Here is a 17,010-nt window from a genome sequence, read left to right as displayed (position 1 = left end):
AACAGCAGATACAATTAAAGAAACAAAGGATTTACAGGCAAATATGAGACTCTAGCTATAAAAGCCAATGAGAAAATAGGTGAAATATTGCAATGCTCTTTGTGAAGTGAATGATTCAGTGAAGTTATTCTGCAAAATCTTTTTATGGGAATCTTGTGCTAGAAATTACATATATTTAAAGAGATACCGAACTTCTGTGAGTGAGGAGGTTATTCTAGGGTTTGTTTTTTTTTCTGTCGAGCAGATGTAGATGTGCAAGGTTCTTCCTGAAGGCAGGGGAAGGGTAGATGCAACCTTCCAAGATCTCTACTGACTCGGGCATTTTGGAGGTGGCAAATTAAAATTCTTAGGATTGGAGTTTTATTCATGCTGCCCTTACTGCCAAACAAAATGCACATTGAGCCTAAAAATAGAAAAGATTTACAATTAGTATCTTCTTTTCCTCTTGAGCAGCCTGGCTACCCTTTCAGCAGAATGTAAAATTTCATTCCTGGAGTCAGGCCACAGTGCATCTGGTCCAAGATGGTGCAGTTACCAGAGGCGAGGCTGAGCAGCTTGGGACACAGAGTATTAGTCATTTAATCCACTGGGTTGACTGTATTTTATTTGACAGTTGGTTAATTTTCCCCCTGATGCCAGAGGCACAGTGAGGACCAGATTTACCTGGCTAAGTAGAAACTCTACAGTTGTGCTGGAAGAGATGCCCACACATGTAACCCTTCATGTTCCAGCACTTCAAACAGGGCCTCCCACAGCCACTGTGGCCGAGTGAACAACCCTGGAGGAGTGTGGACATCTGAGTTGTGGCCCCAACTCAGCCACAGTACTTGGTGAATGGTACTTGGTGTTGGTCTTTGCCTTAACACGTGTTTACACAAATAAGTATGCTTGCAGGTGCACTTCCAATGAGATGGACAAAAATACATTAGACTCCTCCAGCTCTGTTGTAGATGCTCCTCATGGTGCAGTGTTGGTCTAAATCAGTTTATCAAGGAGCGTTCAGTCCATGCGGGGAGAGAAGATAAATGTACATGAGTTCACTAACAGCCTAAGAGAAGCCAAAAAGGCAGTACCCTCATTCACATATAACAGATACCCAGTTGAAGTAGCAGGATGGATTATATGAAATTGGCAGCCCAAAGTTCAGGAGATAGAGATCGTATGAAATGATTTCACCTTGACCTTAAAGAATATATGTCATATTTCTGTTTGGAGGACCACACTGTACACAAGAGGAATGTCCTAAGCAATAATATAAAGTTAGAAAAACAGTGTTCACAGGGTTGAGAATGCGTCCATTTGACTGAAACTGAAATTTAGTAAAGTTAATTCTGTATATATTTTTGGAATCTGATCTTGACTGCTTTTTGCTGTTTTGACTGCCTGACTTCTAGGCAAAATAAGTTTTGCTTTCATAATTAGGACCCTTTCGAAAAATTTGGCCAGTGTGATGATGTCTTCAGAGGTATACACTATGAAGGTTATTCTGGTAGCAAAGTTAGGATGAACTGGGATAATATGAGGTCAAAAGCAAGAAGACCGGTTAGGATTATATGGCAGTAGTCCTGGTCTGGACCAAAAATACCTTCTGTGACCATGGACCAAATGAATTCTATCACTTTAGAGCTGGAAGGAGCCTTAACAGTCTTTGCTGGTATGTAGCTAACAAACCAAAACTATGAGAAGTTAATGAATTTCCCCCAAAGAGAAAAACCACTCATTGGTATCACATGTCAAAGTTCAGTGAATGGAATAAAGGCTTATATGAAATTTGGTAGCATTCTCATTCTTGATTATGACATCTAGAGATTAGCAGATAGGCAGAAAGATACCAACCTTACTGTTGAGCTCTCTGTTTTTCCTAGAGAGAGTGAAGGAGAAATCATCCTAGAAAAAAAAAAAATTGTAGATAGCCTTCTAAGATGAGTAGGGGATAGAGTACTCCATATCTTAGGGCTTAAGTCACAGAATGAGGAGTGGGGCATTTGCTGGGAGGCAAGTGGGCTGCAGCCATAAGATGAGCCATTGGCCAATGAGGTTGGCTGGAAGTCAAGTGGAAAGGGTGTGTGGCCACTCAGGTGGGTCAGTGATATGAAAATAATAGCCGGCAAACACCCATGAATCATGGAGCTTTTAACACTGATGAGATGCTACACTGAGCACCAAGGAGAGCCCTGTGCTGGTGTCGGCAGGCCAATGACTATATTTGCCCAGGAAAAGGGAACGTTTCTTCTTTCATGTAAGGATTGCTCATCAGTTTTTCTGTGACAACTGCTATTGCTGCTGCGGCAGAACTCCCCGTGAAGATCTTAGTCTCATTGCTGGTCCTCGCGCCGCTGGATGCTTTTCTACGCCAGCCTGTGGTGAACAGAATCCCCAAGTAAAAGGTGCCGTCCCTTTGAAAGAATCTTCTTCAGGTGGCCACTCCTTGAGAACTCACCCGTGAACAGAGTCCTCCTCTCCCCCCTCCTCCTGGTCTCCTGCCCCCATTGTCTTCTCAGACGTGCCCTCCCTCTTTTGAATACATACTCTCCCTCTTTCGCCACCCTTGTTTTCCCCTTACTTCCCTGCCGTTGCCTTTTCTCTCCTTCAGTGCAGGAGACTTTTAAGGCCCTGAGGACGGAGTCTGGAGCCCTGGCTTGCAGGACAGAGCACATATGGGCTGCGGTGTTCTGCTCTGCCTGCATTTCATCTTGTGTGCCTCAGTACTGAGAGGAGGTTTTTTGATGTGCGCATTTTAAAGGACCCAAAGTGTTTTGTTGAGCCTGTTGTCCTTTCTGGCCCAAGAGAGAGTTTTACTGGCCACCAATTCCATAGGAAATCAGATTTGTTTTCTTAAAAATAGCTTTTCATCATGGACAAATGTGTATGGACAAAGGCCCTCAGAATTCATAAAATCAGGCCTTCTGAAGTTTCAGTCTTTTTTTTTTTTTCTGAGAGAAATCTGACTATGATATTCAATGTCTAGATGGTTGCCAAGAGGTGAAAGCTTTCTTGAATGAGCATGTGGCTTTCCAAACACCACAGGAATGACTGAAGCAGAAAGCAGTACCTTTTTTTTTCCCTTTAAGGTCCCGAAGTACCCTGGCTACTTAGGGAGCCCTGTCCGGGACCTAATGCAGTATAGACAAAGGAGTTAGCCTCCTTTGCTTCTAATGGGTCTTTGTGAAGGTGTGCCTTTGGAAAGCCCTGAAATCTCCAGAAATGTAAATATGATAGATACTATGGAAATTTTGTCAAATGGACAGAGCGATACTGGTCCCATAAGGTCACACTACTAAGAATTCTTACAAAATAACAGTCAGTCACAATGGACACAACAAAGAATGCATAGCATTTAGTACAGGACCACCAAGATCTTGCTCTCCTTTATTTATTTATTATCTTTTTTATTTCCGTAATTAGGCAGTCCGCAAAGCAAACATTCTGTACGTTTGGTTGTTTGTTTGTTTGTTTGTTTGTTTGCATTCGGAAATGGAGCCGGCACCGGAAAGCAGAGAGAGAGTTCTTCACTCCCTTGCTAGTTTCCCCTCACTTGCTTGCCTCAGTGCAGGAAACCACCCAAGGAAGGCTTAGCAGCAGGCTGAGTCTGCCAGATTACATCTTTATTTTAATTTGGCAATAAACTAGTGTACAAACTGTGCTGTAAAACATTGCCTCCAACGGCATCTCTCAGTCTGTCTTAAACACCTCACTAAACATGATGTGTTGGGAAACATTTGAAATGAGAGAAAACAAAACGCAGATGTGACTGAAAGAGAAAAAAAAGAAGAAGAAAATTATAGGAATGTGCATATACCTCAGCTTTGCAGACCACCGTGGCACTGGGCTCCCGGCCTCTCCATTAGGGGCTGCACTGGGGGACAATTTTTAAAGCGGGGGGGGGGGGGTCTGCAGTGTTGGGAAAGCAACATGACCACTTGGGGCTCAGGCCAGTGAGCAGCTCTAGAGGAAAGGCCCCCTCACCTGCTTGCTCCACTTAACCCCCTGGCAAAGATCTGCAGGGGGGCCTGCTGGCTCTGACCCTTTTTCTCTGGTCCCAGGAGGTGTACTTCCTCTTGCCGCCCTTGTGGATATCCAAGTTCATTGAGGCCATGAACGACAAGCAAGAAACCGTACCGAACAAAGCGGCTGGGTCTGGGCTGTGAGGTGGAGAGCAGGTGTTCATGTAGACATTTAGAGGGGTGGGGGTGGGGAGGTGTTGGGAGGCTCCACCCTGTTGTTCTTGCAGCCTTGGGTGGCTCGTCCAGTGTCACCAGACCTTCATATTTTCTCAAGAGAAGGAATCCTGGTCTATTAGATATGGTATTTTCATACTTTTAAGTATTTACAACTAACTCAAATTAAAAAAAAAATAATTTATTTATTTTTGAGAGAGAGAGAGATAAAGCATGAGCACGTGTGTGGGTGGGGTGCAGAGAGAGAGGGAGACACAGAATCTGAAGCAAGCTCCAGGCTCCAGACTGTTAGCACAGAGCCTGACATGGGGCTCGAACTCACGAACCGTGAGATCATGACCTGAGCTGAAGTCGGACACTTGACTGAATGAACCACTCAGGCGCCCCAACCAGCTCAAAAACTTAAAACAGAAAATGGTGAGGGGAGAATAAATCTCATCTTGCTGCCTTGCATTAGTCCCCAAATCACTTTTCTTTCCCTTCTGTCTTTCCCATCAGCTTTCTTTTTCTCCTGTTCATGGATCTCCCTGTCAGTTTTATTTCAGACATTAAATTGTTTTGTGATTTTTTATAAGTTTTATTTATTTATTTTGAGAGAAAGAGCATGGGAGGACAGAGAGTGAGGGGGAGAGAGAGAGAATCCCAAGCAGGCTCTGCACTGTCAGCTCAAAGCCCAGTGCAGGGCTCGATCTCACAAACCATGAGATCATGACCTGAGCCAAAGTCAAAAGTCATCCACTTAACCGCCTGAGCCACTCAGGTGCCCCTGTGTTGTGAATTTTTAAAAAAATGCATCCAAATTGGGTGATCAATTCTGTGGCTGTTAAGACAGAACCTTCAGGACAGTTTGGTGGGCTACCCTTCATTTTGTGGCAGTTCTAGAATATTCACCAGTTTATATTGTTTCATTTATTCTGGAGCTCGATGATTCAGCATTCCAAGTAATATCACATGAGAGCCTGCTCGACTCCTCTGTATTCCAAAGAATCACGGTTTATGAAAGAAGCAAGAAATCCTAAGGGTTGCATGTTACCTCACCTTCAGTATTTTGGCATTTATGTGTATGTGTGAGATATACACAAAACTGAATCATAGCTTTGAAGGGGGCGAACATGTTTTGATAAGGAAGCTCTTTTCACACATAATTGAAACCCTAAATATTAACAGTCAGCATTCTCTGCATGAGTGAAGACTAAGTTTGAGCTAAAATGATATATTGGTAGAAAAGGAAAATTATACTGCCAATGTGTTCAATAGCATACGATAGAATTTTAGTAACCTGTATAAAAGTAAATAAAAAAAATACTCCTTTTAGTTTCATATCCATTCCTAAAAAGCAACAACAACAAAACAAACAAAAACAAAACACCTCCCTCCCTCCATTCCTTTTTAATCTTTCCTACGTCCTAACAGAAAGCCATTGCTGATCTTGGTTGTTCTGGATCTTAGCAAACTGTGACTGCTTGGAAAAGGAATAAAGGTCAGCATTTTCCAAAACTCAGTCGTAGTGCTTTCTCGCCAGTAGGAGACAATACAGCAAGCCAGATAAGATCATGAGCTCTCTACTCTGTCAGGTCCTACCAATGGCGGGGTGACCTTTGGCAGGTCACCGTGTGGGTTCTACAACTGTAAAGTGGAAGTAACAATAAGAGAATGTGCCTCACGGGACCGTGTGAGGATGCTGATATAACGTGTGTAAAACACTTACCACAGAGCCTGGTGAAGAGTAAGCATCGTAGAACTGCCAGCCAGTGTATGATTCAGAGGCCTGAGAGCGAGCCGACCTGGTGTGGTGTCGCTGGATTTAGACACGGGCTGCCTTAGCAGCAGTTCGGTGTCTCCCCAGTACCTGAAGTCGTAGACATTTAGGTCAATGTCAGATGCTCCCTTAGCATTCAATCGCTGAAAGGTACCATGGAACCAGAATGAATGGAGCAAGGAAGAACCAATGCGCAGTACTCAGAAAGTATTGATTATAATAACAGTAAACCATTAAATATTAAAGCATTTGTCTTCACAGTAACTCTGCTTGTTTTTTAATAGACCTGGTAGCCCCTAAATGTCAAAAGGGCAAGATTGTAATAAATGATAAATAGATCCTTGAAACTCAGCTCCCCGGGGATAGTCAAATAATTTCTGTACAAGTGCACTTAGCAAACGCATAGCTACCTAATGCCATCCTGTTTCTCCAAGGCACGACAGTAAGTAAAAAGGCACTCAGTTATGTGTATGAAATATGTTGAGCATTATAGTTCTTGCTGATTTGGTAGGATTTCCATGTGCTTGAAATTTTCCAATGTCAGAGCTGATTTCTATTCTCATGAATATGTAAATAATGTAAGTATCCAACTACAAAACTGGCAATTAGAGTGGAAACCAGGGAGCTTGCTAAATGTCATCCCCAGTGCTTGTTTATAAAACAAATTCTCTAGCTGAAATTCCATAATATGTAAACAAGAGAGGCCTCTGTTCACCTTAGATGCCTTGTTTAACTAGGTGATACCGTTATTTTTCACTTGCGACCTGAAACACTTTGAGCTACCTGTTCCTAACCATTTGAATGGAAGGGGCTGCAAGAAGGAAAACTGGGACATATCGAAAGGAATTGCTAGGATTAAGGTTTGGACAGGCACAATTATGCTCTTTGGTAGCTATTTAAGCTTTGAAATAGGGTCAACATTTTTCCTTGTGCCGCTTTTTAGCCAGCTCTTTTGATCTGTTCTGTCCACCAGTACTTGTCTGAATGGAGTTTGTCACCTCCTTAAACCAAGTCCCAGTCTGGAAAAGTTTGGAGGACATTAGACTGCTGAAGAGAACCTGGATTTCTTTCCTTAAAGAGCTCATTTGTAAGATGCCCAGAAAGCCCTGCCTCTCAGGGGGGCCCTTTAGAAATCTTATAATGCTAGGATTTTCTGGATTCTTCCATGTCAAGAGTGGTTGCAAGCAGTGATGTTGCCAAGAAGGGCAGGGCTTTGGGGAGGAGGAAGGCTTGGCCTTGTGAGTAGACACATTTTGTGAATTTATGACTATGATTTTCATATTTTAAAAAAATGATCTTGGCCAACCTTTTACCATGATATTGTAAGTACATATTACAAATGGCACAGTCATTGTTCCCAGGGACTCAGAGGCCAAGATCACATAGCTGGCAAGAAGAAGAAAAACCGGAAGTTACACACCCTCCTAAAATTGCCAGGTTCCTAAAATCAAATGAAAAGGCACTGATACAGACCTTCAAGACTCTCATTCTCCCCACTTACTTAACTCCAATGCCTGTCTGGCCAACGCAACTACAGGCATGTCGAGAAAATATCCCAGAACAAGAAGACATGTGATTCAAAGCCAAATAACTTCTGTTGCCCTAGGAAAGTCCATAATAAAAAAATATTCAGCCTCAGAGGCTGGGAACTTGGAATTCTTATCTAAGACCCTTCCTTGCTTCCAGAAAGTCTGGAAGAAAAAGACAGTCACATCTGCCTCTCCCTATCATTCCTGCCTTCCTCAGGGTCTGTGGATACTGAAGCTTGATGGCAATAATCCGTAGCAGAAAGAGGAGCGAGACAGAACTAGCAGTGACCATTCATTCATCCTGTAGCAAGCCTTCTGCAGGGTTTTTCACACCAACTGCTCAACTTTATTCTTGCAGCAAGCATTAGTGATGTTATTATGCTCATTTAGCATTTGGGGACTCTGTGGGTCTAAGGAGTTAAGAAAATTTCCTAAGATGGCCTGTCAAGCAATTGCTAGAACCAGAGTATAGTCGTTGTTTGAATGTCTTCACACTCTGTCCTCATTGCATTAAAAAATCCAAAACCCCCCCAAAAAAATGTTTGCCTCCCTGGAAAAGCCATTATGTTTTTAAATTTTCTTTAATTGCCATTTCCCTCCCCCTGTTTTTATGTAATTGTCTCTTCTCTGTCCGACCTACCACATATGCCTCTGACAGATACCGCGGTGCCCATATCAGGAGCTGATTTCACAGCAGAGGGAGGACTGTTGTTTGAAGATCACGCGGGAGAGGAAGCGAGGGGTGGTGGGACCTGTGAGCTGGAGGGAAACCAGCCCCCACTGGTTCCTAGGCACCCGCACCCCTTGTGATAGAGAGGAGTCTGCTTGTAAAACTTCCCCCTGCCCAGGCCAAGTGATGGGGCTTTCAGAAGTGACCCACTCCATGGGGACGCCTGGGTGGCTCAATCGGTTAAGTGTCTAACTCCTGATCTTGGCTCCGGTCATGATCTCAGTGTTTATGAGTCCACATTGGGCTTCACGGACTTTGTCCTGACAGCACAGAGCCTGCTTGGGACTCTGTCTCTCCCTCTCTCTGCCCCTCTCCTCTTGCTGTCTCTCTGTTCTCTCTCAAAATAAATAAATGAACTTAAAAAAAAAAAAAGTGACCCAGTCTAATGTTCCACTTCTGGTCAGATGTTTTTCTTTTTAAATGTTGTTTTGTTTGTTTATATTTTTTAATGGCCTCCCCTTCCCTCTGTCTCATACCCAGGGGCCCTGTCTAATCAGGCACTCACCGGTCCCCCGCCCTGGTGAAGCACCTTCCAGCTGGCCTGTCTCCCCCATTCCGTCTTCACGGTCCTAATGCATCGGTCTTACAGAGACACAGCTCCAATTACGTTCCAAGTGACAATTTTCTCCTGCTTATTTTTATGTTTCACAACTTCTGAGCTTTATCATCTGTGCATTTAAAGAATGGTATGATTGTATGGCTATGGAGGGCTACTCCTTTTATCATCAGTTGCCTTGATATTATGGGATTTGTCACATAGTTTCTATTTCAGCATCTAATTATTTTATTTATCTTATATTTATTTCTCCATCTATATTAGATCATCTTTAAGGCCAAGATTCCATATTATACACACACACACACACACACACACACACACACCTCCAGACCCCAGGTGCACAGGAAGTATCTATAAATGAAAGTGGCCCTCGGTCACATATTGAACCTTCCTTCCCAGACAGCCCCAGCTCCATATGTCTAATCTCCCAAGGCTGCCTCAAAGTGCCAAACCCAACTGTGGGGCATGTGACAGACTTCAGTGACAGCTGGGGAATGGCCAGTGACAGATTTGATAAATCCAGCCACAGGAGAGATTGATGGAGCCAGTGATATGCCATCATTCCTGCTCACTGGTCATCAGCAAAGGCTGAATCCACAGCCTTGGTGCTCTTGTCTTTTGACCTTGGTGACATTTGGATCCAGTCTGTATTAGCTCCCTGCAAGTTTCAGTAGGATCGCATCTGTCCATCCGCATCCATCCCGCACCCAGGCTCTGTTTATAGCCTCTCGGCCCCCATGGCTTCACCTTTCTGCACATAGCCCAGTCAAGCTGGGTCTCTTGCAGTTCACAAACAAAGAACAAAAACACGACCCTAAGCTTTGCAGCTCTGTTTATTTGCTCAGACTAACCCGTTCATTCTGGAACACTTTTTCACCACATATTTATTTTAAGGAATTTTAACTGTCCTCCTAGGCCCATCTTGAAAGTTCTGCCAGATTCCCAATCTGGAAGAGTCTCTCCTGCATAGGCCACCATAGCACTCTGAACTGAACATTATACATGATTACTGTATGTTATCCGTGATATTCTAGCCTTTGGTGTGAGGAATTTGCATGTGTTGGCGACAGGAGTGCCGGTCTGAGACAGCCATGATGCGTCTCTCACCACCTATCCCTATACCCACTAGCCAGGAAGAAGACTCGTGCCAAAGCTTAGGGAAGCTTTGTCAAACTACTTTAGGTACCTCGGGGTGTGCTATTCCCTTCAAGTGAGGTCAGGCCTTGTTCCGTGCTGTAGAACCAGAGTATCCGGCACACTTCTGACGACCATGGATTTCTGTGGATGGATTCTCTTTCTTCCTGTTGAAGCTGGTGGACGAAAGAGCTTGATATTTGCAGTGCCTCGGGCCTGGCGTTAGGAATTCATTTGAAGTCCTCAAGGTGCCATCTCTTTTTTCCTAAGAAGAATTCAGTAACAGCATTGAGAACTGGAGAATCATGAGGTAGATGAGTGCTTTGTACCCAGACCATCCCCAGGGCATTATTAGGATGAGGCAAATAAAATAAAACTGGCAGGGTTTTCTGTCAGCCATCTCAAGAAGTGCAATTTGCAGGCCTCCTGCCTCTAGAATGTTAATGGCAGAGAAGCAAAAAGGAGCAAGCAGGCAACCTTGAAAAGAGCCCCCAGCAGGAAGTATTCTGCCAACATGGAAGCCTCTCAAGGAGTCTGTGTGGCGGAGACCCAGGGGCCTGCCTCCTCACTGGGAAAGTCTCCGTGAGGAGCTTTGTGGAGGAAGCATTCAGTCCTGTCAACCACAGATCTAAAAGATGTTATCGCTCTTCCCTTTTGCCAAATTGTGTCCTCGCACCAATATCCTAAGTGCAGAAGAAAATCCCTAATGTGCACTTGTCTCACTTTGAAAGAGTGGCTGCATTGATCTGATTTAGAAATATTGAGAAGACTTTCCAGGGACAGTGATGATTGCAGGCTTTTGCATCGGCACACGGAAGTGGGATTTCTCTTCAAAGAAAGATGCTTCCCTGCTAGGGCTTCAGCCACCATGCAAATGGTAAGAAGATGGAAAATGGAAGTTGCCACCAGCTGTGCTCACACCCCCCTTCTCTCACCCCGGCTTAGTCTGCTGAAGAGCAGGAACGCTGAGCAATGCCACTGACTCTCACTACTTCTCACCCGCAAGCTCTCGGTCTTCCTGTGGCATCCATCTTTGTTCTCCCCTGAGCCTGCAGCCCTAATCCAGTTGCATCTCTGCAGCCTCCTGAGGACGGCCCCAGAGATGGCTGAACCGGTTCAAAGCTCACAACAAAACTAACCCGTGCCATTGTATTCTTTGCAATTAACTGTATTTTTATCTGGACTCTTCTCACAGCAGACAACGGCAGATGGCAAAACAAACCAGTGTGAGAGATGTCTAAAAAAGAAAAAAAAAAAATAAGAAGAAGAAAGAAGGAGGGAAGGGGGGAGGGAGGAGGTGGGGGGAGGAAAAGAGAGGGACAGACCATTCTGGAAAGGAGCCTGGCAGGAGGGAGAAGTATTGACAGGCCCAGACCAGCATAATGACAGAGTGGAGGGTCAGGCCCTGAGGCTGATAGTAGATCTAGAGTGTAGATGAGCATTGGGTTTGTGCTCATTAAGTTATATTTACTGAGGAAGGAAAGAGGTCTCCGGTAGTTGAGGATGATTTGAGACAGGAAGGGCTTTCTGCCTTGCATTCTTAGTCAACCAGAATCCTTTCCATGTTCCCTTTCTAAAATTTCTACTCCTTCAAAAATTTTCCCCAATTTCCCCCAATAGTTTGTACCAGTGTTAGCCTAATAAAAACAAAACCAAAAACCCTTCAAGAATGGTGTTTTGGTGTTTACGAGAGGTTAGTAGATGAATGTTGCCCTCCTAAAACAAATATTGTGTCTTCCCTCTGATCTCTCCCTCTCTCTCTTTCTCTCTTTCTCTCTGCTCAGCATTCCTGGAGAAAGCTGTTCTGTTTTCTCTGATATGACAGATAGTAATGATAGTTCTTAGTATTGTGTTCTGACAGTCAAAAGAAACCTTAGAGCCAGAGACAGACAGACAGGGAAATAAATCTTATTTAGGTACTACCAACACTATGAATTGTATTAAAGGACGTTGACTCGTTCTACACAAAAAGCCTTCCACTGGCGGCTGAGACAGTGTCATTGAGTAAAAGGCCTTGAGCCCTTTCTCTGCTTTATGGAGGAGAATTTTGCTGTCAGACTCTGCAGGTTTCATTAACACGTTAATTTGAGTGGCTCTGAGTTGTTAAACTTTTCTTGCTCTGACTCCAGCCTGGACACTAGGGGGAAAATGTTTAAAGTAGTAGGTGAAGTACACAGAGCAGCTTTGGCTAAGGGTAAATAGGCAAGACCCTGCTTCCAAATCCTTGGCAGTTTCAAATGTACAGATTTTTTATTGTTTTGGCTTGTTCATTTGTTTATTTTTTAGATATAGACCTCTACTGTGGATCTATGGAAATAAAACATATCCCTCTGATAAGTGACCTTTGTTCACCCACTGGGAAACCTGGGTGGTACTTTACTGGGTAGATTCATCACTAGGGAATTTGCATGGTATAAAATCGATACTTCCCCCCCCCCCCTTATCATCACTATGTGCTAGACGCTTTCTGGAAGGAAAGGATTCCCGATACCTATGAGCTTTGTAGTCCTGTCAAAGGGGCAGTGAGTGGTCTCAGATATTTTAGAGTGATTTAAGATAGGGAGGAACTCCTGCCTTGCATTCCTAGAAGGTTCTCTTGGAAGGCTACTGAGTAAGTTAAATATAAATAGGTGGCCTGTAGTTTGATACCATCTGTGGAACCATAGATCTTTGGAAATGAGGCCACTGGGAATTTTAGTGTGTAGGAGAAAGTTCATAGAAAAGGTATATTTTGATCTGGGCCTAAAAAAGAAGACTGACATTGAGGTAGGCAAGTCCTGAAGCCACCGCAGCCAGAGTGGGTAGCATCAGTGAAGACACAGCAGAGGAAATGTGTTCAGGTGTGAATGAGAGAGTGAGAAGGTGGAGTCCGCCAACACCAAAGGGGACCTTTTGAGAAAGAAGGCTGGAAGTAATGTCACCAAGCTGAATAAGAGGCTTGGTTTATTGGAGTGTCTGGTATATCTACTGCTTGAGGGGCCTCTGGATGTTCACAAATAACAAAGCAGTCCGTGAAGACGATAAAAACAAATATCATGGGACATACCTGACTGGTCCACAGATTCTGAATCCAAGCCTAGAGGGATCAATTAAGAAAGACATAGAAAACACACACACACACACACACACACACACACACACACACACAGATGCCAGCCCCCAGTGATTCCTCACAGAGATGAATTTTCTGTGGCGGCAGGGGTGGCCCCATATGAACCCTCAGAGTTAATATTTGGTTTTCAGGATATCTGGGAGTCCAGCTTCACACCCAGAGTTGTTATTATTTCAAACCATCCTTCTTCTGTTACAGTTGCATAAATCCTTATATATAAAGATAGATATTAATGTACATTTATATAGAGACAGAGACACAGACAATGGTGTGGACTCTGTTCTCTTTAGACTCATGGAAAGAAGTGTAGCTCTGGGCTTTAAAAAAGATAGAGCAAGGGGAGAAGGAGGAGCAGACCCTCCCATTCCAGGTGCTTGCTGTTGTTCCCCAAGTCTGTGCATTCAGATGCCAAGTGTTTGCAACAAGCTGGCAAACAAGTAGCAGGACGTGTGTGCCCTGGCTGCTTGGGTTCTGAATGGAGAGGGAGTGAACTGTCCCATCTGTTGTTATCTCTGTGATGGGAACTGTGTCCCCAGCTCTGCGTGGCACTCTTAAAAGGAATCAAGCATAAAATGTATGCAGGCAACCTTTCCCCAGGCATGATGGGGCAGAGAAAAATAGTAAGACTTGAAAGAAACAGCCATAAATTCTCCTTGACCAAATACCCAAATACTGTGTTGTTGGACTCAATTGAGCCACTTGCTTAGTAATCACATATTTCAGCCTTTTCTTTTTGGCTTTAGAGTCTGTTTTGAACCACTGGACATACTGTCATAGGAAGCTCTTCCAAGGGTCAGTAAATACTCACTTGAGCTGACCTGTTCCTTGGACTTGCCCAGTGCATGTGCAGCCTTGGCGAATCACTCGGTGAGTCATTTGACCCTTCACTGAGTGCTGAAGCTGGAGACAGGACAAGGCTGGGCAATCATGGTATTCAGTAGAGTATGACTCATTATCCATTCACTGTGGGATTGGGCTAATGCAGTGGTGGAAGATTGGGATGTGAGTGGGTTACAGACCAGGCACACAGTAGAAAGGAGGTGTTTCCAATGATATTTATCACATCGGTAGCCAAATGTCCATGGGACCCAGAATGCCTAGAGCAACAGGAATCTCCGGGCTGCCATGAGGACACTTCTCTAGAGCTGTAAAGATTATTGGAGAGGAGCAGAGGTGTGGAGTGAGCCAGGATAAAGAGCAAGATGTAAGAGAAGAATGACATTTGGAAGGAATGGAATATGTGGAGCATTAGACCCTGTCTCATGAGCAGTGTTTCTTTGTAGTGGCCTCGGGAGAGTACTGAAGCCATGTAGCATGTGGACTTGAACTCTTACCAGCTGTAGAGCCATCTGCATTAACTTCATATATCACGGGGATGATGTGTGGATGAAATGAAATAATGCATGGGGAGCCCTTGGATCAAAGTGAAGGTGTAGTCCACGTGGGCTGCTGGAATAGCCTGAAGCTTCTCTGGCTGTTGTGGAAAAGACTAACAACAACACTGGCTCCCCTGGGCTGCAGGTTCGGTTCCGGGCTCCCTGACTTACCATTCAAAGCCTTTTCCCAAGTTGCCCTCAACATTCACATCTATAGTTACATAGATAAGCCAGGTTTATTTGTATACTGTCCCTGCACATCTCACCACTTTGACCACATCACTCCTTTTGCAATGAGTGTTCTGTTTTTGTCACTGTGAATGCTGCCATTCATTCGGACCTCAGCTGAATCCGCACACATCTGTGAAGCATCCCTGATGTCTGAGTCTCCCTCCTTGGCATTCCTCTGTCCCCGGTGGCCTCATGCATTCCTCATGACTTCAGTCAGGTTCAGGTCATACTATCGGCTCTTCGAGAGCCAGGTCTCGATTTTGCACTTCTTCGTATTCCACACATTGATCTGCACGTGATATCATTAGGTCACGAGGTACCACTGGCTCTGTCACCGGGGGGAAACCAAGTATGAATCCCAGCTCATTCTAATGTTTAGAGGGTATGCGATTTCCAACAAATCACTTAATCTTCCTGCACTTCAGCTTCCTCAGTTGTAAAGGGGGGATATTAATATCTGACTTGCAGAGTGTACATGAGGAGTAGAGATGACACGTGGATCATTTACCTGGCAGGCACTCAACAAATGGTAGGCACTAGTGTTGTTGTCGTTGTTATTCTTACTGTTATTGATCCCGTGAACTAATATATGTATATCCGATGTGCCACGGGTCATAGTGCTGAACAATTTCTCTTCTCAACAGTTATACAGCTCTGCCGAATTTGGGAGAAGATGGCAGCTTATCCAGGAGGGTGTCGTACCAAACAGGTTCTACTGGTAAGTCTCGTTGTTTTTGTAACACATTAAGAGATCACCTAGTAAATGAGCTTTGGAGTCTTTTTCTCACTGAAAGCTCTCACATGAGGTCTGTCCTTTTTAGACATGCCTACATCCCCCTACAGAGCAGGATGTGATGTTGGAATAGTCAGCACCTTAAGGGAAAGTTATAAACTTGTCACAAACTGCTCAGTAAGCCCCAAATAGATCACTGAGATTAGTGAACAGCATGGGCTTTGTAACTGTTGTTTTATTCTGTTTTGATGGGACTAGTGAAATAGACACTTTTAACATTTTAATACTGGTTTTTGTCACTAAAAGCATTATATGCACATATATTACAAAGTCAAAGGTTTTCAGTGTAGATAAATAGATCTTATTCATCCAAAAGTAGCTTTTCCTCCTATCCCTGGTTTCATGTCTCCTAGATCTCATCATGTGGACACAACCAGCTTTCTTCGGTTCTCATTTCTCCTTCCGTGAATTTTCTATGAGTTACCAAACATATGTGTATTCTTAGCTTGGGCTGCTATAACACAATACCGTGGACTCGGTAGCTTAAACAACACATTTCTTTCTCATGGCTCTTGAGGCCAGCAAGTCCAAGATCAAGGTGCTGGCAGATTCCGTTCCTGGTGAAGATCAGGATATTTCAGAGGATATTGCAAGATGTTTCAGAGGATAGTGCAGGATATTGCAGAGGGCTGCCTTCTCGCTTTGTCTGCACACAGGGGAGGGGAAGAGAGGAATAGCAAAAGAAAGAATGAAGCAAGGAAAGTAATATTCTTTCTTTTCTTTACCACCTATGCCCATCCCCCTGGTGATACTAGAGGTGCCTTCCCTCCATGGGAATGGGTGGCCCCAATTGAAAAGAAGGGAGGGGTGCCTGGGTGGCTTGGTCGGTTGAGCATCCAACTCTTGACTTTGGCTCAGTCCGAAATCCCAGGGTCCTTGGATCAAGCCTCACAACAGGCTCCATGCTGAGTGTGGAGCCTTCTTGGGGTTCATTCATTCATTCTCTCTCTCTTCCCCTTTCCCCTTCTCCCCCACTTGTGCCTTTGATCTTTCTTTCTCTCTCTCTAAAATTAGAACAAAAATTGGGGGGCACCTGGATGGCTCAGTTGGTTAAGTGTCTGACTTCGGCCTAGGTCATGATCTCCCAATTCATGAGTTCGAGCCCCGTGTGGGGCTCTGTGCTGACAGCTCAGAGCCTGGAGCCTGCCTCAGATCCTGTGTCTCCCTCTCTCTCTCTCTCTGCCCCTCCCCTGCTCATACTTTGTCTCTCTGTGTCTGTCAAAAATAAATAAATGTTAAAAAAAATTAAAAAACTGAAAAATAAAAAACAAAATTAGAAAAAAAAATTAAAAGAAAAAAAAAGGGAATAAAGAAGTTCCTTTCGTTTTTTGTTTCCAAGGCCCTACATCCTGGCAAAGCAAGAAGAGTAAGAAGTGTTCTAGTGTAATGTTGACTTTACTTATCAGCCACTTTTGAATTTACAACCTAACCCCTGCCAGAAGATGTGACTACCTCACTTGACCTAATCTGCCCCTAGAAAGGACATTTAGATTGATGTTAGACTTTTGCTGGTACCAACAGTACTATAAGAACTGGCTCAAACAAGAGTTTCAATATTTCATGTCCACATCATTCAGAATCATTGGAACCAGGACCTTCAAGGAGCCAA

At 44.0% G+C, this 17,010-nt stretch overlaps 1 protein-coding gene across 7 annotated transcripts in view; it reads left to right on the top strand.

Moving 5' to 3' along the window:
* SORCS1 (sortilin related VPS10 domain containing receptor 1) overlaps positions 1 to 17,010 on the top strand; it is a 546,182-nt gene that overhangs the window by 317,270 nt on the left and 211,902 nt on the right. For all 7 annotated transcript variants that reach the window (XM_053909904.1, XM_053909903.1, XM_053909906.1 and 4 more), the window contains exon 5: positions 15,253 to 15,326. In XM_053909904.1, coding sequence (XP_053765879.1) covers positions 15,253 to 15,326 — 74 coding nt within the window. The remainder of the gene's footprint in view (positions 1 to 15,252; positions 15,327 to 17,010) is intronic.

Source organism: Panthera pardus, unplaced genomic scaffold, assembly GCF_024362965.1.
Source record: "Panthera pardus isolate Hobbes unplaced genomic scaffold, ASM2436296v1 HiC_scaffold_22, whole genome shotgun sequence".
Taxonomy (NCBI): Eukaryota; Metazoa; Chordata; class Mammalia; order Carnivora; family Felidae; genus Panthera; species Panthera pardus.
Note: the sequence above shows the minus strand (reverse complement) of the source record. Positions and strands in the feature narration are given on the sequence as shown.